The sequence below is a fragment of the Myodes glareolus genome, chromosome X (genome assembly GCF_982192425.1).
Source record: "Myodes glareolus chromosome X, mMyoGla1.1, whole genome shotgun sequence".
Taxonomy (NCBI): domain Eukaryota; kingdom Metazoa; phylum Chordata; class Mammalia; order Rodentia; family Cricetidae; genus Myodes; species Myodes glareolus.
The window spans coordinates 79368547-79395288 of NC_142053.1; the positions used below are offsets into that span (position 1 = coordinate 79368547).

The 26742-nt window shown below is 38.2% G+C and overlaps 2 protein-coding genes across 2 annotated transcripts in view; one reads left to right on the plus strand and one right to left on the minus strand.

Moving 5' to 3' along the window:
* Nucleotides 1–26742, plus strand: part of Abcb7 (ATP binding cassette subfamily B member 7) — a 150109-nt gene that overhangs the window by 99342 nt on the left and 24025 nt on the right. Inside the window, exon 4 of the mRNA XM_048417665.3 lies at nt 2143–2262. Within this exon, the coding sequence (XP_048273622.2) occupies nt 2143–2262 (120 nt within the window). The remainder of the gene's footprint in view (nt 1–2142; nt 2263–26742) is intronic.
* On the minus strand, nt 16519–17581 carry LOC125389199 (large ribosomal subunit protein uL10). The gene has a single exon (XM_087902803.1). It carries the CDS (start codon nt 17512–17514, stop codon nt 16561–16563), a length of 954 nt encoding a protein of 317 aa, XP_087758929.1. The 5' UTR covers nt 17515–17581; the 3' UTR covers nt 16519–16560.

Here is a 26742-nt window from a genome sequence, read left to right on the forward strand (position 1 = left end):
ACCTTTATCATGAAGGGTTGTTGGATTTTATCGAATGCTTTTTCAGCATCTAATGAGATGGTCATATGTTTTTTTCCCCCAGTTTATTTATATAGTGGATTGTATTGATAGATTTTCGTATGTTGAACCATCCCTGCATCTCTGGGATGAAGCTGACTTGATCATGGTGAACGATTTTTTTTTTTTTGAATGTGGTCTTGGAATTGTTTTTTTCTATATTTTATTGAGTGTTAGTTTAAAAATATGTATGGCCTCTGTTTCCATGCCACTACTGAATGACTCTTTTAGCAGTATGCAGATGACAATAGATGTAACTGAGAAGTTGAAGAAAAATAATTATAAGATGTGTGTGTTTGGGCTGGGGTGCTAGCCTTGAACTTGCTGTGTAGTCAAGGATGACTTTGAGTTTTTGATCTTCCTTCCATCACATCTTGAGTGCTGGAATTGGGATTATAGACATGATCCACTGTGCCTAGTTTTATGTGGTGATAGAAATCAGATCTGGGATTTCTTCATGCTAGGCAAGAATTCAACCAACTGAGCTATATTCCCAGTTCAGAAATGAGATCTTGTCTTTCAAATCTACATGGGTAGTAGAAAAAAAGCAAGATCTCTTGAGTAAATTGGAAGCATGGGGACCTTGCCAGAGGGTTGAAGGGGAGGGAAGAAGCAGGGAGGGGAGCAGAGAAATATGTAGAGCTCAATAAAAATCTATTTTAAAAGAAGCATAGATAATTCAATTGGGAAAAAATAAATGAATGACATTGAAAAAGCAGTTGAACTTGTTTCTTTTCTCTCCAAACTTTTTAAAATAAATTTCTTCATTTATTTATTTTATGTCCCAGCCACAGTTTCCCCTCCCTCCTCTCTTCCCAATCCCCCACCCCCAACCCCCTCTGTTCATACTTGCTAATACACTCCTTCTCCATTTCTGTTCAGGAAAGGACAGGCCTCCCATGAATATCAAAAAAGCAAGGCTTGTCAAGTTGCAGTAAGACTAAGCACCTCCCCATATATTAAGGTTCGACAAGTTGACCCAGTATGAGGAGTTAGGTCCCAAAAGCTAGTAAAAGAGTCAGAGACAGCCCCTGTTCCTACTGTTAGGAGCCCCACAAGAGGACCAAGTTTCACAACTATAACATAAATGCAGAGTTCCCAGATTGGTCCTATACAGGTTCCCTGGTTGTTGATTCAGTCTTTGTGAGCCAGTATGAGCCCAGGTTAGTTGACCTTGTAAGTTTTCTTGTGGTGTCCATGACCCCTCTGGCTTCTACAATCCTTCCTTCTCCTCTTTAGCAAGATTCCCCGACCTACACCTTAATTTTGGCTGTGGGTCTGCATCTGTTTCCATCAGTTGATGGAATGAAGCATCTCTGATAACAATTGGGCTAGGCACTAGTATATGTGTATAGCAAAATATCATTAGGCTTCAATGCATTGACATTTTCCCCAGTTATGTTTGGTTTTATTCTAGGTCTCTGGGTCATCCTGCCTGTGGATCCTGACACTTGAGTCAGTGTCAGGGGTATGCTTACTCTCCTGACATGGATTTTCGATTCAACTAGTTATTGGTTGGCCACTCCTTCAATCTCTAGGCCACTCTTACCCCAGTATATTCCATTGGCATGGCAGACTGTAGGTTGAAGGTTATGTAGCTGAGTTGATTTCCCACTCCCTCCACTTGTAGTCTTGCCTGGTAATAGGAGATGGCCAGTTCAGTCTACATATCTGCTATTACTGGAAGTTCTAGCTGGGGTCATCCTTAGATTCAGAATGAAAATTATGTTTGTAATGTTTTCATTCAATTTTAGATATTTATATAATTCTACAATATTAAAGCTTGGTTGTGGCTAGTGAGAGCTTGGTGGGTAAAGGCACTTGCAGCCAAACCCAAGGATCTGAGTTCAATTCCAGGGGCCCACCTGGTAGAACTAAAGAACCGATTCTTGAAAATTGTCTTCTGACCTCCACATACATGCTTTGCCTTGTATGCACTAACACACACATAAAACACACACACACACACACACACACACAGATACCCAAAATTATGAATGAATGAATATACTGTAATAATTTTTTTATATTTAGGAAAAATGGCATTACTTCCTGCTTACTGCTTTGTTTTCTCTCTTTCCACAGTTAAAAGATGTTGATACTAGGAAAATTATTAAAGCAATGCTTTCTTATGTGTGGCCCAAAGACAGGCCAGATCTACGAGCCAGAGTTGCCATCTCCCTGGGATTTTTAGGTGGTGCAAAGGTAAGAATATGCTTTGTTAAAAGATACTGTAACTTTTTCTAGCAAATAAATTACTGTCAGTGGAACATGGCCAACTTTTAGGACTTTGCTTATTTTACATAATTATTTCATTCATTGAGCAGAAATTGTATGATACTAGGAGATTTTTTTTTTCTGAATCAAAAGTCTGTGTTAACTTAATGGAATTCACTCCTAAAACAAGTATATAAGGTGCAGAAACATTGGTTGTAAGAAAGCATAAATGAAAAAAAATAAGAGCCACAAAACCCGAATGCTTTCAATATACAGACCCTCAAGATACTTTAGAGACTTTAAGTTTTAAATGCATGTGTTCTTTTATTTGTTCATTCTTTCCCCTGCTCTGAAGTATTTGAGAGCATATACAAAATACTATTTTTGGTTGTTCACTGTTGGTATTCAAATGTAAAAGGTAAAATATTCATTCATTCTGAAGAGAAACCAGTGTATAGGTATTCAAATGTAAATGAGAATGTAGATAAAGCAAATTTCTTCCTTAAATCATTCAGGAGTAAGGTAAATTTTGTTTTATTACTGTGAGATATGATGGGTCATAAAGGATTCCAAGAAGTGCTATTCAAGTGTTGTGAGATTTTAGAGGAAAGATGGGAGGAACCACCATGGTGAGGAGCCAGGAAAGATTTTGCAGAGGAAATGACATCTTTTACAGCCCTGTATAAGTCAGATTGTTACAGAAGTAGAGATAATTTGAACAGTTGCCTAGTGAGAACATATAGTATGTGTGAAGAAGTGCATAGCCTATCTTGGCTCCATTGAAAGGATGATACTTCAGCGGAAGAGAGCTTAGAGAAATAATATGATTTTCTAATATGAAATCCCTTTACCATAAAGCAAGAAATTTATAATGTACAAAATAATTTTGAGTAATATATTAATATGGTTAGAAGTATGCTTTAAGAGGTTAATCTGATTCTATTTTAGAAGATGGAATAAAGTAATAAAAGATTTACTCTGGGGATACATACCATCCATCTATTTCATGCCTTCATATGACAAATATTTATCAACTAGTTATGAGACCAGTGTAATAGTCTAGATAAGAAGTAACAGCAGACTGTACTGTACAGAAGTCATGGTAGAAAAGCGATTGTGGGAGGGAAAGATGCCAGAGATATTGTGAGATATAATTAAGACATGGCAACAGATTGGTTATTAGGAGTGAAACAGTAAAATTAAAGGTGATGTTAAGAATGCAGGAATGGGGCTGGAGAGATGGCTCAAAGGTTAAGAGCACTGACTGTTCTTCCAGAGGATCTGAGTTCAATTCCCAGCAACCACATGGTGGCTCACAACCATCTGTAATGAGATCTGGCGCCCTCTTCTGGTGTGCAGGCATATGTGAAGGCAGAATGTTGTATACATAATAAATAAAATCTTTTAAAAAAAAGAATGCGGGAATGATAATGCTTTCAACAGAAGTAGGTAGTAAGTCAAATTGTTTGTAGAGTGACAATTTCACTTTTGGACATGTTGATATGCTAGCAGAACTAGATAGAGAGCAGTGCATTCAATGCTGCAAATTGTGGGGCAAGCTCAGGAGGCAGGAAGATGTTGGAGAAGTAAAGAGATGATAGTTGAAAGATTGCAAATTAAATTGATTACCAAAGAAACAAACAGAGGGCAGAACTTACGTTTTATACAAAGGAAACAGTAAAGTAAGTCATTGAAAAGATAAAAGTAAAACCATAACCCGACTTTTCATTTTCAGTTCTTCTTTCTCAGCTGTGAGCTCTGTTCAGGACCCTCCCACTAAATCTGACCCATTCCTGAAATAAGTGTGTTCTTAAATCAAGCTATTATGCGACAGATCATGAGTCCATACTTCACTTATTTGTTTAAGCTGAATAGAGGACAATATTTACATACAAATTATTAAGGAGAAAGCTGATTCTAAGCTCTTATGCAAGGCAAAATTGGTGAATTTGCCTTTATTTCTTCATCAAGAAGAATGCAAGTACCATGTTAACAAGTAAAAGGCAGGTGGTTTTCTGGACTTTCTTGAGAATTGAAGAGGACAGGTTACAACATGACTAATTAGTATAGCTATAAGGAGGAGTCTCCAGTAATGACATTTACATTAGGATTTATTTTTAATGTATATCAGTCCTTCAAAAATACAGATTTCTATTGCTTGGTGACAGGTCAATATCAAGGTGTGAAATCTAGCTAAACTATCGTTGTTATAGATTAAAATATTTTTAGAATGCTAATATTTGGATCTTCACTCAACAAATAGAACTTATAGAATGGAAATTGCTGTTCCAAATTCTTGCATACTAACTAGAAGTCAACAAAAATGTACAGACAAAGTCTTCCAAGAGTATGTTTGGTTCCTATTAGATCTGAAAAAGGAAGAGATTGGCAGAAATTATGATGAGTGCCTATAGAATATAGCATATAGAAAACACTTCTCTTTTTCTTAACTTTTTTTAAAAATTGAAAACAGACTCTTCTCTCATAGAATACCTCACAACCAGTTTCCCTTCCCTCAACTTCTAGCACCCCTCCACCTCTCCTTTATCCCAGCACAACTCCCCTTCTTTTTCCTCTTCAGAGAAGAGTAGGTCTCCAAGAGACGGAGATAGCTAGACAAAACAAAACAAGATACAATAAGACAACATAAAAGTCCTCTTATCGAGGCTGGACAAGGCACCCTGGTAGGAGGAAAAGAGTCCCAAGAGCAGTCAAGAGTCAGAGATACATCCACTTCCACCTTATACACACAGAGGACCTGGTGCAGCCCCATGCAAGTTCTCTGATTGTGAACCCATTTGAGCCCTGCTTAGTTGATTCAGTGGGCCATGTTCTCCTGGTGTCGTCCATTTCCTATGACTCATAAAGATCCCCTCCCCCTCCATGGGGTTCCTGATATCCAAGGGGAGCGACCTAAAGGAGATCTCTAATTTAGACTCTTTCTGCATAATGTCTGGTTGTGGGTCTCTGTACCTGCTCCTAACTGTTGTCAGCGGGATGACTGTACAAAGCACCCATCTATGAGTATAGGAGAATATAATTACGAATCATTTCATTGGCTTTTTTCAGTTGTGTTTGGTTCTACCCTCTCTGGGCTATCCAGTTTCTGGTTCCTGGCCATCCAGTCTGTGTAGGGCATGAGGTTCCTCTTATGACATGGGCCTCACATTATAGCAGACATTGGCTACCCCCACATGTTCTGTGCCACCATTGCCCCAGCACATCTTACAAGCAGGACAGATTGTAGGTGGAGGGTTTTGTGAGTGGGTTGGTGTCCAGGTTTCTCTTTCCATACTCTGTACAGTACCTTCTTACACTAGAGACTAGAATGTATGGGTGAAGGCTGCAAGCCCCCACCAGCTCGACCTCTCTGTATTTGTGTTCGTTAGGGTTTCTATTGCTGCAATGAAACACCATGACCACAAAGCAAATTAGGGAGGAAAAGGTTTATTTGGCTTACAGTTTCACGTTACTGTTTATCACTGAAGGAAGTTAGTATACAAGCTCAAGCAGGACAGGAATCTGGAGGTAGGTAGGAGTTCATGCAGAGTCCATGGAGGAGTGCTGCTTACTGGCTTGCTTCCGTTGGCTTTCTCAGCCTGTTTTCTTATAGAACCCAGGACCACCAGCCCAGGGATGTTACCACCTACCATGGGCTGTGACCATCCCCATTGATCATTAATTTAGAAAATGCCTTACAGCTGGATCTCATGGTGACATTTTCTCAATTAAGGTCTTCTTCTTTAAGGTACCCTTAGCTTGTGTTTCAGATTGCATAAGAGTAGTCAGTACAGTATTCAGTGAACTGAGTGGAAGTTGTCCTCAGCAATGACCTCCCCCCAGACACACACTGTCAATGTTCAGATGGTGATCTTCTGTCCTAGCATCAGGCTGGGTTGTTTAGAGATCTTCATGGAACCTCCCTGGTCAACAATTCAACCAAATTTAACCATTTCTACTACTAGAAACCTTGCCTGGCTATAAAATATGATCAGTTAGTACTCCATATCCATTACTTGGGATCCCCACTAGGGTCACCCTCATAGATTCCAGGAAGTTTCCACTGTAATTGGTTTCTATTCACCCTGAAATGCTCCCCAATTTCAGTCATCTCTCCCAGTAACCTCTCCTTCCATCCCTCACTACACCTGATTTCTCCTGTTCACATTCCCACCCACTCCCAGCTGACCCTCAGAATCTATTCTGTTTCCTTTTCTCAGGGAGATCCTTGCTTCTTCCCTATACCTCTCCTCTTTACCTAACCTCTCTTGGTCTGTGGAATGTAGATGGTTATCATTTACTTAATGACTAATATCCACTCGTAAGTGAATATATACTGTATTAGTTTTTCTGGATCTGGGTTACCCCAGGATGATTTTTCTAGTTGCATGCATTTGCCTGCAGATTTCACAAAGTCATTATTTTAACCACTGAGTAATACTCCATTGTGTAAATGTGTTTATATATCCATTCTGTTAAGGGACACCTAGGTTGTTTCTATTTTCCAGGTATTATGAATAAAGCCACAATGAATATAACTGAGCTAGTGTTCGTGTGTTAGGATGGAGTGTTCTTTGGGTATATACCCAAAAGTAGTATAGCTGGTTATTGCAGTAGATAGATTCCCTATTTTCTGAGGAACTACCATTTCCATAATGGTTGTACAAGTTTATACTCCCACCAGCAATGGAGGAGTGTTCCCTTTGCTCCACATTCTCACCAGCATGAGCTGTCACTTGAGAAAGAAACTTCTCATTTTATGAGGAATAATTTGTGGTATTAGGACATAATAGTAGTAGCAATGACCATTTGAGACAGGTGTTTTCCAGTTTCTAAAAGTAATTAATCCTCCAAATATTTAAAAAATGATGATTGTTTTTCTTCTTAGCTGTTTTGTTATTGATATGCAAAGATGGATCGCTGTATCTTTTCATCTCATTATTTTTCTTCAAAACTGATTATATATTTTGACTTAAGAATACTGTGGTGATTTGAAAGAAAATGGCCCCCACATTGAGTGGTACTCTTAGGAGATGTGGCCTTGTTGGAAGAAGTGTGTCACTGTGAGGGTGGGTTTTGAGGTCTCTTTTTTCAAGCTTCCCTAAGTGTGATAGTCAACTTCCTGTTGCCTACAAGATATAGCATTCTCTGCTCCAGCATGCTACCATGCTCCCCTTTTTGAAACTGTCTGAACCTCTGAAACTGTCAGCAAACCACCCTCAATTAAATGTTTTCTTTGTAAGAGTTGCTGTAGCCACAGCAATAGTAAACCCTGACTAAGACAGATGTTGGTACCAGGAGTGGGATATTTTTTTGACAGGCCTGACCATGTTTTTGTTTGGGAGGAATTTAGACTTTGGTACTTTGGGTTATGAAAATAGTGGGATGCTTTAAGCACTGCTTAGTGGGCCATACTAGTAAAAGCACGGAAGACAGTGTTGCTAAGAGCTATTTGAACTGTCCAGGGCTCACTCAAGAGGTTTCAGAGAAGAATGTTAGTATGTTGTCTAGAGATTGTCCCTGTGATATTTTGTGGAAGGAAGTGGCTGCATTTTGTCCTTGTCCAAAGAGTCTGCCTGAGATAAAGTGAAGAGTTTAGATTAATTCTGTTGGAAGAGGAAATCTCAAAACAACTTAGTTTAGACTGTTTTGTGGTTACTAGTGTTAACTCTAATAAAGATATATAATGAAAAGGAGCAAGCTGAGCAAGGAAAAAATATTTGTGGAGAAAAAGGGCCACAGAAAGTGGAATGGAGGTAAGTTCTTTGTTCAAGATGATAACAAATTAAGAAATGAAATAAAGGGAGTGATAACCTCAGGACAAGATCCCACCCAGCTGTATTTCCAGTTTATAGAAAGGAATTAAAGAAAAGTTTACAGCCAGATGTGGTGATGCACCTTTTTAATCCCAGCACTGGGAAGGCAGAGACTAGTGAATCTCTGAGTTTAAGGCCAGTCTAGTCTAAAGATCAAGTTCAAGGACAACCAAACTTTGCAGTAAAGGAATGTAGAAAGCTGATAAGGATATAATTAAACAAGGGGGCCAAGTTCTAGCCCCAGTAAGCAGCAGAAATTGGCAGCTTTGTCCATGTGGTTCTGGCTTTAGAGTTAAGGATAGAAGAAACGGGTTATAGAAGTTGCCTTCCCGCTTAAGGACAGTCACTGAGGCCAGGCATGTGTCAGGGGTGTACCCGGATGAAGGCCTAGTAGAGAGCAATTGTATGAAGTTGAAGCCTGAATTGCCTTAGAGAACCCCAGATGTTAGAGATGCCACAGTCATGGGATAGCTGTTGAGGAGAGCTGCTAACAGGAAGTGGAACCAGCCCAATACAAAGTAGTCAACAAAGCTGAATAGAATTGGAGATGTGGAGAGCATTTTTGACATGCATAGTTTGAAGTTTGCCTAGCTGGTTTTTAGTCTTGCTTTATTGGGTCCGGGGTGGTGAAATGATGGGAGACAGACCACCAAAGTCTATTAAAACAGAAGCAAGCTTTATTCCAGAAAAAGAAAAAAATCACAATGGGGCACACAAAGCTTATCAGTTATACCTGTGACCATAGCCATATATTGGGCTTCTGGAATTCTGACAATGGGGGCTGATCTTCGGTCTCTTCTTATGGTAAAATCATGTACCAAGTGTAGGTCAAAGAGCTTTTACAACCTTGAGGTCAGGCTTAAAGTCACATTACATTTTAAGTTTTACAACTTTTGGTTATAGGATATTAGAATGTTAACTTAGGATGTTTGTGAAAGCCACTTTTCACTGTCCCTGAAAGAATGCAAGACGGAGAGTCGAGTGACATAGGGGGGTAGTTTAAAATTAAGGAAATACAAGAAGAGGGTCCCATAGAGGTAACAGTTAGAAACTAACCTTTATCTGCAGTACCTGCCTAACTGGGAAGCTGGGAGGCAGGAGACAATTGTTAAAAGTTTATCTCTGTACACAGTGGCTGCCAGGATGTCTGCTCTTAAGGCAGAAAGTGTTTGTTAAAGGTTAACAGTGGCTGCCATTTTCTCCCCAAATGTGTTTAGGCTTGCAGCTTCATATTTCTATATTCCTGGCCCAGATCCTTTATTTCTATATTCTATTTCTGGACTCTTCAGCTTTGGTCCAGCGTTTCCTCATTATGCTCCCTTCCCTGTGTTTTGGAATGGTAATGTATATCCCGTGCCATTATATATTGCAAGTACATGATCTTTTGATTTTGATTTTAACAGGGGAATTACAGTTAAGAGATTGCCATGCATCTCAGAAGAGACTTTGGACTTTTAAACATTGTTGAGACTGTAATAGACTATGGGGACTTTGGAAGTTGGACTGAATGCAGTTTTTGTGTATGATATGGCTATAAGTCTCTGGAGACCAGGGAGTGGAATGTGGTGGTTTGAAAGAAAATGGCCCCCAAAGGGAGTGGCACTATTAGGGGTATGACCTTGTTGGAGAAAGTATGTCACTGTGGGGCCGGACTTTGAGGTCTCTTTCTCAAGCTTCCCTTAATGACAGTCAACTTCTTGTTGCCTGTAAGATGTAGGACTCCTAGCTCCAGCACCACATCTGCCTGCACACCCGTGCTCCCCATCATGATGATAATGAACTGAACCTTTGAAACTGTAAGCGAGCCACCACGATTAAATGTTTTCTTGATAAGAGTTGCCCTGGTCATGGTGTCTCTTCTCAGCAACAGTAAACCCTAACTGAGACAAATACCTGTACTAATGTAGGCCCCATTATATGCCAGTTTCCCTAACCTCCATATAGTCTAGGATTTTTTTTTTTTTAGTGTTGGGTTCGCAAACATTATCATCCGTTTGAATGTCATCCAAATTAGATCTTCTATAATGTTATGTTTTGAATTATATAAATTCCTATTTATTATTTCTCTGTATCTTACAAATAATGACAAATTATAAATTCTATTTTTTTTGTTTTGTTTTGGGTTTTTGACACAGGGTGTCATGTAGCATAGACTGGCCTCTGATACACAGTGTAACCAAGGCTGGCCTTGAACTTTTCCTGTTCCCACCTCCCAAGTGTTGGGACTACAGTTGTATGCCACACCAGTCAGTTTTTTCAGTACTGGGGATAGAACCCAAGCTACATGCTGGATAAGCACTCTACCCACTAAGCTTTATCTATAGCCTGTAATTTTATTTCAGTGTAGCTCAAAATACCTTAAAATTTCTCTTGAAATTGTTTGACTTATGTGCTAGTAGAAATGTATTGGTTAAGTCAGTCTTTGAAGTATGCCAGCTATCATTTTGTTACTTATATCTAAATTTAATTTTATTGTTATCTGTTATGTTTTAGGTCAAATAATGAAAACAAATGTCTGTGTTTTACATACAGTTGCTTTTCTCTCTAACTGATGTCTATTTTTATGTACACTTAAAGTTTGGCCTGTGTCACTTTTCTTCTTTTTGATAAATTTTTAAAAATAGTTCTTAGAAGCCACAGGTCATAATTAATTCCTTTCAAATTTTGCATTTTAGAAAATATTTTTCCTCCAATTTTAAAGAAAATTTCCACTGGGTATAGAATTATAGGTTGTGGAGATACTTTTCTTAACTCTTCAACTTATGTAGTTTTCTTTACTGTCTTTTTATTTGAATGTTTTCAGAAGAGAAATCTAATGTTATTTTTACCTGTGTCCTTCTAGAGGGAAAATGCCTTTTCCTTCAGCTACTTTTAGCTTTATTTCTGTGTTTGATTTTTGGTGATTTGGATGTGATAGGCCATGGTGTAGATTTTATTCATTCTGCTTGTTCTATGAGCTTCCTTTATGTCTGGTTTGATGTTAACAATTTAGAAATATTTAACCATTAAGACATCATATATTTATTTTCCTTTTCCTATTTTTATTATAATATTCTCATTATATATGTATCAGCTTTTGAAACTGTCCCATGGTTTTGAATATTCTTTTGTACTTTTTTCATTATCTTTGTTTTCTCTTTTTCAGTTTGCAAAGCTTCTGTTGAAATATGTCTTCAAGTTCACTAGTTTATTTTATTGTGTCATGCCTATCAATTAGCCCATTAAATACATTTTTTATTTCTTTTATAAGTGTGTTTGATTTCTAGTCTATCCTCTTAATTCTTCCTTTTGGGGGTGGTCCTTTCTCTCTATAGGCAATCTGCTTTTTACACTGAATCTTTTAGAATATTAAAGGAAATGTAAATTTCTTATTTGAAGTTTGGCCTGGCAGCACAGGCCTATAATTTCAATTGTTTGAGAGGCTGAAGCAAGGGGGCCTGTAAGTTTAAGTAAGGCAAGCCAGGTAACTTTAATGATGTATGAGAAATTTCTGTACCCTGATATTAAGTCTCTCTGATGATGCAATAAATCTGAGCAAAGCATTCCCTGGTGCTCCCAGTGGAAAAAGAGAAACCATGAAGGGAAACCATGAGGAAGAGGATTTAATTGCCCTCCATGGCTGGAGCCTCCAATAGTGGGCTTTCTCAGAGACAGGGTCTGGAATGGGAGGAGTGGGGCTGGGTGGGTCTTCCCAACAATGTCCTATATTTTATATTCATAATATATTTATATTCAAAATTTTTAAAGATTATTTTTCAAAAGCTGAGGATGTAGTTCAGTGAAAGAGCACTTGCATAGCATATGAAAGGCCTTGGTTCAATATCCAATATTGCAAAAAGATAAAATGAAAATAAATTCCTTATCAGATAACTACAAACTAACTTTAGTCTTGTTCTGATGCTTACTTTTATTGCCTTTTAACACACATTGTAATTTTGTTTTGGAAATCGGAACATGATGTATTGATTTTTAAAAATGGTGCTAAGCTACATAGGCCGTTAGTATGAAGTTTTATATTTAGAAATTATCTGTTTTCTATATATCAGCTAAAATTTCATCTGTTTTGTCTCTTGTTTTAATATTTTTTAAAAATATAAATCTGTCCCTGACTGCCCTGGGGGACGAAGAGGGAGGAGGAGTGGGAGGGTGGGCGCAAATGGAAACTTTTATAATTTAATAAAATTTACTTAAAAAAATATAAATCTGTGTGTATGTAATGCCTCATGTATTTATGTGTCCATGAAGGCCAGAAGAGGGTTTTAGATTCTGAACTCAAGTCTTCTGGAAGAGCAACAAGTGTTCTTAACTGTTGATCATCTCTCCTGCCCCCTTTCCTTAAAATTATTTTTTACTTTATAGCCCCTTCTTTTTAGTCTTTGCTGGAATCTCCTTTAAAAAAAAGATTTGTTTGTTTATATTTTATGCATATGACTGTTTGATCTGCATGGAAATGTATAATATGTGTAATCCTAACTCTGCAGAGGCTAGAAGAGGGAGTTGAATCTCCCTGAACTGGAGTTACAGATTTTTGTGAATCCCCACATGAATGCTAGGACTGGAACACAGGTCCTCTACAAGAGCAACATGTGCTCTTAACTGCTGAGCCATCTCTCCTTTTAAAATAAGTTCTCAAAGTTGAAGTTTCTTCAGTTGTAGTCCTTTGTAATTCTGAAGGAGCTCTATTGATGTGGTATTAAGTGGTTTAGAGAAAATATTTTTGTAATCCTATGATCAGGTCTCAGATTTGGAATGAGTTTCTGGCCCTTTAATGTGACCTTTACAATTGCTTTGAAGCATTCACCTCTGTAGTTAGGTTAGACAGTGAGGCTCAAGAGGCAGAGGTGGGTATTTCCTTTCTTCATTTAGTCTTTGGTGAAATAATTTCCTTTGAGGAAAAGGATTGTTAATGAGAACTCAATACTCTGGGCATATTTCAAAACTTTTACTCCTCACCCCCTCACCCTACTTTAAATAATGAGGGAATTTTTTTTTCTTTTGTAAAGCTGTGTTTTAAAGGCTTGATCCCTAGCTCATCACATCATTGGAAGGTGGTTGAACTTCTAAGAGGTAGAGTTTATTTGGAAATCTTATGGTCATATGAGGGATTGAGATCTTGGTTCCTCTTCCTTCCTTCCCCTCCATTCTCCCCTTCTTTCCTGGGCTTTATGAATTGGGCAGGTTGTGCCACTGTGTCCACTCACCACAGGATTAGCATAGGCCAAAATCCAGTGGTGCCAAGCAACCGTAAGAGAAAAACTCCAAATCTGTGAGCCAAAGTAAACATTTTTCTGTAATCACCCACAGTATATTTCTATAGAAATATGAATTACAAGTCAGAAAACTATAGCCCCCGCCTCCAGAAGGCTAATCTCCTGGTCTAGCCCTCCCTCTCTCCACCAATTACACTCTAAATTTATCTGTTTTGTCTGTTTTGTTTTTGTTTTTTTTGGGGGGGGTTATAGATACACAGATTCTCCCTCAAAGTAATGATTGTACACATATATTTGTCTCTCAAGTTTTAGGATGTAAGATTGCCCTCTGATCACAACCAAGAAAAGTTGTGGCTTTTCAGTCTAATTTAAAATTGTGAGCATGAATGATTTTTATGTTCCTTATGTGTCAGGCAGGAAACTAGGAGTTAATCCAAATCCTAATGTTGCTTCAAACAAATTGATGAATAAAGTAAAAAGCTTCATGTAACTTACGTCTTGCAATTTTTTTGTTAAAAATTTTTTGTCTGATATACTCCGAAATTTTATCTCCTAGAGGAATTATGTAAGAAAATTTATTTATTAGATTTGATTATTAGAGGTAAGGATATATAAGATAATTGCTTTTCCATTTCCTCTTTTTGGTGTTTGAGATATAATATCAAATGAAAGGTTTTCTTGTGGCTATTTTGATCCATAGATTTTTGACTTGTCTGTAGCATGTTTTAGGTACCTGTTACTTGACAACAAAATGCAGACTGTATTTTTGTCTCATCTCTGTCATGTTTATACTTTTCTGATAGAACTATTATCTTGAGTGAAACACGGAGTAAATTTCTTACGTGTATACATTCTACTTTCATAAGGAAATTGTTGTATGTGTTATTCATACAAATTATTTTTATATCTTGGCTCACCTTCTCAAAGTCTATATTCAAGTCTGATTTAATGGGTTGTTTTCTGCTCTGGCTACTCTTTAATACCCAAAGTGAACTTCTAAAAACATTTTTCATTTATTTATTTATTTGTTTGTGTGTGCACACATGTGTACATGTATGTGCATGCTTGTGAGGTCAGAGTACAACTTGCTGGAGAGTTCTCTGTTTCCACTGTGTGGGTTCCAGGAGTTCAAGTAATGTCAAACGAGGTAGCAAGTGTCTGTACCCTCTAAGCCATCTTGCTAGTCCCCCAAAGTAAAATCTATATGCAAGTATGCTGACTAGTTTTATGTCAACTTGATACAAGGTAGAGTCATCTAAGAGGAGGGTAACTCAATTGAGAAAATGCCTGCATTAGTACAAACTGTAGACAAACCTATAGGGCATTCTCTTAATTAGTAATTGATGGGGAAGAAACACCCAGCCCACTGTGGCTAGTGCTGCCCTTGGGCTGCTGGTTCTGGACTCTGTAAGAAATTAAGCTGAGCAAGACATGAAGAGCAAGCCAGTAAGCAACACTTTTATAGTCTTCCTCCTCTGTACCATCCCCTGCCTCCAGATTCCTCTCCTGCATGCTTTCAGTGATGACCTGTGATATGGAAGTTTGAGTGAAATAAAGCTTTTCACCCCCAAGTTGCTTTTGGTCATGGTGTTTTACCTCAGCAGAATTTCATTTACATGATAGAAATCTGTTACTGTTTTCACAGTGAAAATTGTTAAGAATTTTATACAAGTACTGTATTTACATTATTTCTACTCAACAGTTTCCCCCTACAATTCCTCCTTAGTGTTCTCTGGTCCCGTTCAACTTCATGACTTCTTCATTAATTATTGTTGTTACATATACATGCATACTCACATGTGTGTGTATATAAATGCAATCTGCTGTTTCTATTTAATGGTGCTCATATGAACATGTGTTTGGGCTGATCACTTGGGATTATATAACCTGTCAGAGCTCATCCCTCAAGAAGACTGATTTTCTTTCCTTGTAAACAGCCATTGATTGCCTGTAGCTCTTCATCTAGGAGATAAAATTCTTTTAAGACATGCACTTTATTATTCAAACCTAATTTTAATGAATTAATTTCTTACTTTATAAGGCATAAAAGAGTTTTACATTTGAGCTTGGAAAATTGTTTTGTTTTTGTTTTATGTTTGCCTTCCTTTTTCTTTTTAATGAGAATAAAGATTTTAATTGTATAAAGGTCCTACAGCAACCTAATAGTCCTAACAAATTGTGTAACAACCTTCTCTCTCTCTCTCTCTCTCTCTCTCTCTCTCTCTCTCTCTCTCTCTCTCTCTCCCATTGTTTTGTCCTGCTCATCAAATCTCCCTTTAGTGTAACTGGTCTTTATTTTTCTCTTTTTCCCTCTTTTTGTGACTACAGAGGCAGTTAACAAAGAAAATTCTCTTTCGCTTTTTCAGGTATTCATCCTTTCTTGGCAGCAGTACTTTTAGTACCCTCAGTTAACAGAGGCCATACTGAACGAAATTAATTATTGAAGACTTCATATATTAAAAGTCTGAAAGAATCAGGTTTCTTACATGACATAGTTAGTACTTTCATGATTAGAAAGGTGAAAGCCATAATTAATCCTGGAATGTGAACGACTAAGCAAACTGTCCATATTGGCCAGTAATTTTGACATCATATAGATTAGATACAGCATACATTTGGCTCTCCTTTATGATGCCTTAGTTCAGCTTCTATTGATATAATGGAATATCTGAGACTGTGCAATTCCTAAAGAATAATATTTGATGGCTAGTGTTTTGGCGCTTGTCTTTAATCCCAGTACTAGGAAGACAGAGACAAGTGGATCTCTGTGAATTCAAGCCTAACCTGGTCTACATAGTGAGTGAATTCCAGGACAGTCAGAACTACATAGAAAGAACCTGTCTCAAAAAAGCAAAACAAAGCAAGAATAGTATTTGATTTGAATTCAAGGTTCTGAAGGCTTGGAGGTCCAAAAGCATAGTGCTTGTATCTGGCCAGCTTCTGGCCATGCCCTCATGCAGCAACAACTCTAGTAGAAAGTGGGAGGGCAAGATTAGAACAGTCACCAGCAGTTGCTGCTTTATAAAGGTTCATTCTTAGGACATCTAATACAATTCCACAGTATCTGCCTCCAGAATTAAAAAGAGTTTCACAAGACCTGTAAAAATCCTTCTCAGAATCCTGTTCCCCTTGTAAAGGACCTGTTTCCTAACAATGCCTCAATGACAACCAAATTTCTTTTTTTTTTTTTTTAAACAAAAGTAAGCTTTTATTTCCATGTTTCTTGGATTAAGTTGTCTGAATTGGTTGCTTTGAGAGGGTTAGTCAAAGAGACCAAATCCCATATCTTCATCTGATTCCTCCGACTCTTCCTTGGCTTCAGCCTTTGCTGGGGCTGCAGCAGCAGCAGGAGCAGCAGTGGTGGTGGCAGCCACAGGGGCAGCAGCCACAAATGCAGTTGGATCAGCCAAGAAGGCCTTGACCTTTTCAGCAAGTGGGAAGGTGTACTCAGTCTCCACAGATAGAGCCAGAACCCGCTTGTACCCATTGATGATAGAGTGTGGCACTGAGGCAACAGTCGGGTAGCCGATCTGCAGACAAACACTGGCAACATTCCGGACATCCTCTAGGAAGCCGGAGTGCAGAGCCTGCTCTGTGATGTCAAGCACTTCTGGGTTGTAAATGCTGCCATTGTCAAACACCTGCTGGATGATCAGCCCAAAGGAGAAGGGGGAGATGTTCAGCATGTCCAGCAGCATGGCTTCACTGGCTCCCACTTTGTCTCCAGTTTTTATCAGCTGCACATCACTCAGAATTTCAATGGTGCCCCTGGAGATTTTAGTGGTGATGCCTAAAGCCTGGAAGAAAGAGGTCTTCTCGGGCCCCAGACCAGTGTTCTGGGCTGGCACAGTGACCTTGCATGGGGCGATGGCACCAGGATGGGCAGCAGCGGGCACCTTATTGGCCAGCAGCATGTCCCGAATCTCAGTGAGGTCCTCCTTGGTGAACACAAAGCCCACATTCCCCCAGATATGAGGCAGCAGTTTCTCCAGAGCTGGGTTGTTCTCCAGGTGCCCCCGGATGGCCTTCTGCATCATGGTGTTCTTGCCCATCAGCACCACAGCCTTCCCTCGCAGGGACATGCGGATCTGCTGCATCTGCTTGGAGCCCACATTGTCTGCTCCCACAATGAAGCATTTTGGATAATCATCCAAAAGTTGGATGATCTTAAGGAAGTAGTTGGACTTCCAGGTCGCCCTGTCTTCCCTGGGCATCACGGCGGTGCGTCAGGGATTGCCACGCAGGGTTTAAAGACGATGTCACTCTAATGAGGATGCCTGGTGAGAGCAACAACCAAATTTCTACATGAATTTTGTTGGGATATGAACTGTCTTAGTCACTAGTCTACTGAAGCAAAGAGATACCATTAACAAGGCAGATCTTAACTTTGTAATTGGAGCTGGCTTAGAGTTTCAGAACTTTAATCCATTCCTGGTGCGGGAGAATTGTCTGTAATCTGTCAATTATATTTTAAATAAGTGCTGATTGGCCAGGCAGGAAGTATAAGTGAGAAAACCAGACAGGAAGTAGAGGTGATGCAATGAGAGCAGGAGAATTCTGGGAAGCAGGAAACTCCCTCCACCATTCCTGCCCAGACCACAGAGAAGCAAGATGTAACCTGCCCTGCTGGAAAAGGTACTGAGCCACATGGCTAACACAGACAAGAATTATGGGTTACCATAAGATATAAGAATTAGTTAATAAGAAGACTGAGCTAATGAGCCATCAGTTTATAATCTTAAAAGCCAGCTGTGGGGTACTGGGTGAGACAGATACCCCAACAAGCCGGCCCCTTCATGTTACACATTCCATCATGGCAAGGAAGCATGGAGATATGAAGGAAGAGCACAATGATCTCTAGGCAGGGAGAGAGATGCTTTATTTGGCAAGGGATTTTGAAACCTTAAAGCCCACCCTCAAGTGACATACTTCTTCCAACAAGGCCACACCTGATCTTGGTGACTAAGCAATCAAATATATGAGTATGTGGTGGCCATTCGTGCTTATACCATCATATTCCCCATAGACTTGTGGCCATATCATAATACATTTAGTCCAACTTCAAAAAGTCCTTATAGTTTTTCAGTCTTAACACTGTTTAAAAGTCAGAATTTCAGTCTTTTCTGAGACTCATGGCAGTCTCTTAACTGTAACCCCCTATATAATCAAAATAAAAAAGTGGACCCCATACTTTCAGCATAGAATCGAATGGGATATCCATTACCATTCCAAAAGGGAAGAAAGAGAGCATAGTAAAGACTGAATCAAAGCAGGACATACTCCTTTCAACATTGTTGACTGTAGCACCATCTCTTTCTTGGGCTGGTTGCACTCCCTTTTAGCAGCTTTCTTTGGCAGGTATCCCACAACTCTGGCATCTCCAACTGTAACATGAGAGCCTGCTTGTTGGGGTTTCTGTTCTGCCCAGTTCCCACAGCCGGTAAATCCCCCCCCAAAAAAATCACACAGAGGTCTCCATAAGTTATAAACTGATTGGCCCCTTAGCTCAGGTTTTTTTTTTTAATTAACTCTTATAACTTATATTAACCCATTATTCTTGTCTATGTTAGCCACGTGGCTTAGTACCTTTTTCAGCAGAGCAGGTCACATCTTTCTTCTTCAGTGTCTGGACAGAACTTGGGAGGAATGGGCTTCCTCCTTCCTAGCATTCTCCTGTTCTCATTGCCCCACCTCTACTTCCTGTCTGATTGTCCCACCTATACTTCCTGCCTGGCTACTGGCCAATCAACATTTATTTAAAACATAATTGACAGAATTGTCTCACACCATTCAACATCTTAGGGTCTCCAACACATCCTAGAGCTTCATGCAGTGTTTTTCTAGACCTCCATGCAGGGACACTCCCCTGGCAGAGGCCTGGCCTCAGAGCTTTCCTTAACCTCTGAAGGAGATTCCACAACCCCTCCTTGTATCCTTGACAACTCTAAAGCCAGAACCTTGTGGCCCAAGCTGCCAAGTTTGGCTGCTTGTTGGGACTGGAATTTGACTTCCTAATTCAGTTACCTTTGTATCAGCTTTCTGTTTTTGTTTTTTGTTTTTTTGTTTTTTCCTTCAATGACTAAGCTTTTCTTTTCATTCCATTTCACAAGTGAAAAGCTTAATTAGGTGGGGTTTTAGCCTGAGCTCACCAATGCCTTTATTCCATATAAACTTTTTATCTCCAATAAACTTTATTGGACTTGGCTCCAAAATTACATTTCTGGGTACTCCTCAACTCAAACTGTACATTTTGTTTTTGCCTTACTCAGCTTGCTCTTTTTCATTAAAGATCTGATTAAGAGTGGTAACCAATAACCAAGCAACACATTCAGTACTGGGCTATCTTTAAATCTCCACTGTCAACGCCATTAATCCAAAAGTCTTTAATTTAAGTGTAGGCCCATCTTTAGTTCAAGAGCAAAAAACAGCCACATTCTTCACCAAAATGTCACAAGAATAGACTCTAGGTTACTTCCTAATATTCTTCCCCTCTGAAACCTCTTGGGCAGGGTCTCCACAGTTCAAATCTCCATCAACACTGTCTTCAGTGTTCCTACTAGAATGGCCCATTAAGCCCAACTTAAAGTGTCCAACTAATTTTCTAGTCCAAAGTCCAAAAGTCTTCCATATTCCTCCAACAAGCAGCATGATCAGGCCTGTCACAGCAATACCCTGGACCCTGGTACGAACTTCTGTCTTAGTCACTATTCTACTGCTATGAAGAGATACCATGACCAAGGCAGCCCTTATTTTTAAAAAGCATTTAGTTAGGTGCTTGCTTGCACCTTCTGAGGTTTAGCCCATTAACATGGCGGAAGCATGTCCGCATTTATGGCGCTGGAGCAGCTGAGAGATATATCCTGATCATAATATAATTTCTGTACATTTTTTCTTAAATTAATTAGTATCCCCAATTTTATACTTTTCTATTAGAAATTAAATAAATTCAATTAATTTTGGTTGTTTGTGATGGGTATCACTATGTAGCCCAGGCTGGTCTCAAACCTGTGATTGTCTTAGCAGCCCCCCAAGTACAGAGATTATAGGTGTGAGACACCCTGCCCTTCTGAGTTCAGTTTCTTTTTTTTAATTGATTTTTATTGAGCTCTACATATTTCTCGGCTCCCCTCCCTGTCTCTTCCCTCCCCGCTTCAAACCTCCCCCAAGGTTCCCAGGCTCCCAATTTACTCAGAAGATCTTGTCCTTTTCTACTTCCCATGTAGATTAGATCTATGTATGTCTCTCTCAGGGTCATCATTGTTATCTAAGTTCTCTGAGATTGTGGTTTGTAGGCTGATTTTCTTTGCTTTATGTTTAAAAACCACTTATGAGTGAGAACATGTTATAATTATCTTTCTATATCTGGGTTATCTCACACAAAATGATGTTTTCTAGCTCCATTCATTTTCCTGCAAAATTCAAAATGTCGTTATTTTTTCTGCTGTGTAGTACTCCATTATATATTTGTACCATATTTTCCTTCTCCATTCTTCAGTCAAGGGACTTTTAGGTTGTTTCCAGGTTCTGGCTATGACAAACAATGCTGCTATGAACATAGTTGAGCACATGTCCTTATGGCACGATTGAGCATCCTTTGGATATATACTCAAAAATGGTATTACTGGATCTTGAGGAAGGTTGTTTCCCAATTTTCTGATAAATCACCACACAGACATCCAAAGGGGCTGTACCAGCCACCTTGCATTCCCACCACCAATGCAGAAGTGTTCCCTTTATACCCCACAACCTCTCGAACATAAGTTGTCATAAGTGTTTTTGATCTTGACCCTTCTTACAGGTGTAAGATGCAGTCTCAGAGTTGTTTTGATTTGCATTTCTCTGATGACTAAGGATATTGAACATTTCCTTAAGTGTCTTTCAGTCATTTTAGATTCCTCTGTTGAGAGTTCTCTGTTTAGGCCTATATTCCATTTTTTATTGGATTATTTCTTCTTTTGATGACCAATTTCTTGAGTTCTTTGTATATTTTGGAGATCAGACCTCTATCTGATGTGGGGTTAGTGAAGATCTTTTCCAGTCCTCTCCTTCCTTTCTTGTGGTAGCCGTCATTGTTTGCTGCTAAGCTGTTCTTTACCCACCAAGCCATTTATTTTCTTGTTGACATTCTGACTGGAATGAGATTGAATCTCAACATAGTTTTAATTTGCATTTTTCAGATAATTCTGGATGTCAAACACTTCTTAATATGTTTATTGTTCACCGTATCCCTCATCTTGAGAACTGTCTGATTATTTCATTAACTCATTTATTGATTGTACTTCGATATGTGTGTTGCTGTGTAATTTTTGCAACTTATACTCGAAACTGTCTGAAGTATCTTTTGAGAACCATTCATTAACCTCTTATTGATTGGTAGTTTGGATTACTGTGTGTGTGTGTTTAGTTTTGGAGTTACTAATATATGACGTATTCTAGATATTAACGTCCTGCCTGGAATGTAACTAGAAAAGATTGTCTCCAATTCTGTAAGTTGTTTACTCTTCTGAAAGTTTCTTCTGCAGTATAGAAATTTTAATTCCATGCAATCTCATTTGTCAATATTCGTAATGATTTTCTGTTGAGAAAGTTTTTTGTATGCCTTATTTTGAAGTGTTTTCCCTCTAGTTTCAGTGTTTCAGGTTTTTGATTAAGGTCTTTGATTTACTTTGTGTTTGTTTTGAGAAAGGATCTCTCTACATAGCCCTGGCTGTCCTGGAACTCATTCTGTAGACCAGACTGGATTTCAGCTCACAAAGATCCACCTGCCTCTGCCTTCCAAGTGCTGGGATTACAGACTTGTGCCACCATACCTTGTTCTTTGTAATCCATTTTTAATTATTTGTACATTGGGTGTGAGCTATGACTATATATCCAGTTTTACCAGCACCACTTGTTGAATAGGCTCTCTTTTTTACACTATATTTTTTAAACCATTGTTAAATTTTTGGTGCCCTTAGATGTATTGGTTTATTTCTAGATTTTCTGTACTGTTCTATTGATCCACATGGCTGCTTTTATCACTATCACTCTATAATATAGTATGAAGTGTTCTTTCTACTTAGGATTGCTTTGGGTTTTATGATCTTTTTAAATTCCATATGGGTTCTTTAATTACTTCTTTTAGTTCTATGAGCAGTGTCATTGGATTTTGATGGGAATTTCATGGAATCTGTAGATGACTTTTGGTAATACACTATTTTCACAAAATTAATTTTCCTAATCCAGGAGCATGGATGGTCTGTCTATTGCCTATTGTCTTCTTCATTTTCTTTTTCTGGGTCTTAAATTTTCATTGTATAGATTTTTTTCTCTTGGTTAGATTTATTCCTAGGTACTTTTTTTGAACTTTTATGACTGGAATATTTTTTTCTATATTTCTCTTTCTTAGGGAGTTCTTGTTGGTATATAAGAAAGTTATTGATGTTTTTGTATGATGATTTTGTATTCTGCAGCTTTACTGATAGTGTTTATCAATTATTACAGTTTTCTGATAGACTCCATATGGTCTTTTGAGTATAGAATTATGTCATCTGTAAATTTAGGAAAATTTATCTTCTTCATTTTCTATATTTTATCTCTTTTATGTCTTTCTAATGTCTAAGGGATCTAGCTAAGATTTTAGTACTATTTTAAATGACTAGAGAGACTGAGCACCTCTATATTATTCTAAATTATAAAGAAAATGCTCTAACTTCCCCATTTATTATAGTATTGTCTATAAATTTGTTGTATATATCTGGTTTTATTTGGGGATATGTACCATCTCTTTCTGATCTATTTGTGTTTGTGGGGTTGTGGGTGTATTTTTGTATGAATGCTTGGATGTCTGCATGTATGTGAATCCAGAAGTCCTTAGGAGCCTGCAACCTTGTTTTTATTGACAGGATCTCTCTTTTTTAGGTAGTCATATAGGCTGGGCTGACTGGATCAAAAAGTTCCAGAAAGCTACCCAACTCTACCTCCAGAGCCCTAGGATTATATGCTACCATATCAGGCTTTTGTATAGGGATTCTGGATATTGAACTCAGGTTCTTATGCTTATGGAGCAAATACTTGACTGACATAAGTTATCTCCTCAGATCATATTGCATTCCAAATTTAAAGGATTTCTCTCATGAAATCCTTCTGAATTTTATCAAATGCTTTTTCTTCACCTATAAAGATTATCATTTCTCTCCATCAATTTATTTATATGGCATATTACATTTATTGATTTTTATGAGTTGAATTGCTGAGATGAAAACAATGTGGTCTTAATGTGTACCTGAAGTCATTCAGCAAGTATTTTACTGAGAATTTTTGCATGTACAACAGGGATATTGTTTTGTAGGGTTTTTCATTAAGATATTATAATTATGTTATTTCTGCCTTCTTTTTGCATGTCTTCTTCCTCTTAAATTGATGGTCTTTTTATTTAATTGTTATATATACCAAAGTATATGAATATAACCTTCTGAGCCCATGTAGTGTTGTTTGTATGTATATGATTTCAGGGCTGACTACTTGGTATTCAGTAACCTTCTCATCTTTGGGATCATTAATTGTCCCTCTCTCAGCAGCTCTAAGTTGCCTGTAGTTCTTTTTCTAGGGATGGGGCCCCATAAGATTTTTTCCTTCCACAATATCATGTGTTGGTGTTGTCATTGTTCAGGTCTCGTGAAGGCAGTGGTATTGTTGCAGTATCCTGGGTAAAGCATTTTTGCCATCTCTAGGAGGCACTGTCACAGCAGATTCTGTGGTCCTCTGGCTCTTACAACCTGCCCACCCCTCTTCTGAATGTTCCCTAAGCCTTAGATACAGAAGTTGAATGGTAGCTGTATCAACTGGGGATTTGTACACCATGTTTTCTGCTTATGACCAATTGTGGTTTTCTGTAATAATCTTCATCTGCTGCAGAGAGAAGCTTCTTTTGATGGCTGAGTGTCGCAAGGAAGGGGCCCGCTTATTCGTCCCGACCACCTGGCTATCTTAGCCCTGAAATAACCACACAGAAATTGTGTTAATTAAATCACTGCTTGACCCATTAGCTCTAGTTTCTTATTGGCTAATTCTTACATCATAATTTAATCCATTTCTATTAATGTGTACATCGCCACGTGGCAGTGGCTTACCAGCAAAGATTCGGCATGTCTTACTCAGGCAGCAGCTCCATGGCGGCTCTTTTACTCCGCCCTTCTCTCTCCCAGCATTCAGTTCCATCTCCCCGCCTACCTAAGTTCTGCCCTATCAATAGGTCCAAAGCACTTTATTAACCAACGAAAGCAATACAAAGACAGAAGGACTTCCTACACCAGCTGAGAATTGCACTTATATGTGTCCTTATTAGGATAAGTATGTAGAATGCAGTTAGGATTATGCTTGTTTAGTAAAATGGTTGTAGTAATTCCTCCTCCCAAAATCTATGGCCTCACTAGCCCTGAGTACATGGGTAGGTTTTCAGTTTTGGGCATGATTTCCCTCATTGAGTGGCATTTATGTCCAATTAGACAGCAGTTAATTAATACCAAGATAAAAGAGTGGTACTGCTGATCATTATTGTGTTTCATAGACACCACAGCTGAGCAAGACTATTGGTTGCTTTCCTTTTTTGGTAGCTTATATTGATAACATCCTCTAGTACTACAAAAAGCTAATACTCAGGGAGGAGACTTTTAGGTCAGATCATCCAAATTCTCTATATGAAGTGCATATTGGATATATGATCTAATTTTTCTACTTTATGTTCTGATATTTTATCTTCTACTTGATTTTTTTTCTACTTGTGAGACTCCCACAAGTTTTTTAACCGTTATTGAGTTTTTCAATTCATTTCATTTTCACTTGAGTTCTTTGCTATATTTATGTTTATTAAATTGAGTTTTCAAACAGGATGGGAAGAAAGTACATTCTGAGGTGTTTGAATAATTGTGGATCTTTTCTTGTTGTTGTTTTTGAGACAGGGTTTTTCTGTAGCTTTGGAGACCATCCTCAAACTAGCTCTTTTAGACCAGGCTGGCTGCAAACTCACAGAGATCCTCCTGCCTCCCAAGTGCTGGGATTAAAGGTGTGCACGACCTCCACAAGACAATGGATCTTGATTGTGATGGTGCTTGTTTGAATCTAGATATGAGATAGAATGCGTGGAAACACATACATAATATTCACACAGGCATGAATTCAGATTGCACATGTTGAAAACAGAATGAATTCTGTATTTTCTTTGATAGTAATGCACCAGTGTTAACTGCCTGGTTTTGATGCAGAGCTGGAGTTATATTAAGTATCATTAGAATTGCTGTTTGAAGGGTAGGTAGATCGCAGTCCCTGTAGATGCTCTTCCTGTGATGATACAACTGTTTTAAATCAAAGTTTTTAATTAATGGCTCGCATTTGTCTGGATGGTTTAAGTCTAGTTGTGCTTAAGGTAGAATAATTTGAAGAGGTATTTGCCACACCTCATTCCCACTGTATCATAAGGCCAGGAAACCCAGACAAAATGAAAGATCTACATGGCAGATAAGCTCTCCTACTTTATTAATATCTTTCTATTGTTTTTAAGTACACGTATTTCTTTGCTTTTTGAAAGTAATATTATGAGAAAATTGCCAATGTTCACTTATATTTAGTGTTAGTGCTTACTCTTCGCTTTTTTTCTTCTGCTAATAACAACACAGGGCAGATGACGTTAATGTGTTCTGCATACTTACAGGAATGGTTCCCAAACTGACCAAACCCAAAAACATTTTTAAGAAAGTAAAATAGTACAACTTTAATATGCTGAATTCTGTCATTGCTCACCATCATTGTGGCAACGGTATAATAAGCTGTGAATTAGGAGAATCATGTGGTTGTTTTAACTATCACTTTTCTTTCTACTGAAGAAAATGTATTGGAATGCAGAATACGAAATTTGACCTCATTATATGGGAAATCCAGAATCATCTCAAATTTATTTAAATTGCCCAAGTTATAATTTACAAGTGTAAATGTCTTCAGTAGTGCGTTTGAAGACATTCATTTTAAGGTACAAAAGAAATAAAATATATGGGTCCTGCCTTGTAAGTTGCTGATACAACTGTGGCATACTGGAAATCTTACCGACTTCAAGTACAAGGCTTCAATTTTAATCTCACCTCTGCTGCTTATCATTCATATCATTAAACCTTGTGGTATCTGCCTTTCCTCAAATATTGACTAGATCATGCACATGCACAAAGTTAATAAGTGTATCATGAGAGTGATAATATTGAAATATAGCCTATTAAAATGGGTGTTAGAATATGTGGTCAAATTGCTACAAGTTTCTAAGAAAGTATTACGAATGATAAGAGAATCAGATTGAGCTTCAGAAAGTGAAAAGATATTGGGGAAGAGTGAATAGTTAGAAACATTAAAAATTTGAGCACAGCACCATACCATCGTTCTACATTCTTAAAAGCATATTCTACCAGCTGTTTATATAT

Coding starts and splice junctions, on each gene's coding strand:
- LOC125389199 (XM_087902803.1), bottom strand. CDS start 17,514: ATGCCCAGGGAAGACAGGGCGACCTGGAAGTCCAACTACTTCCTTAAG.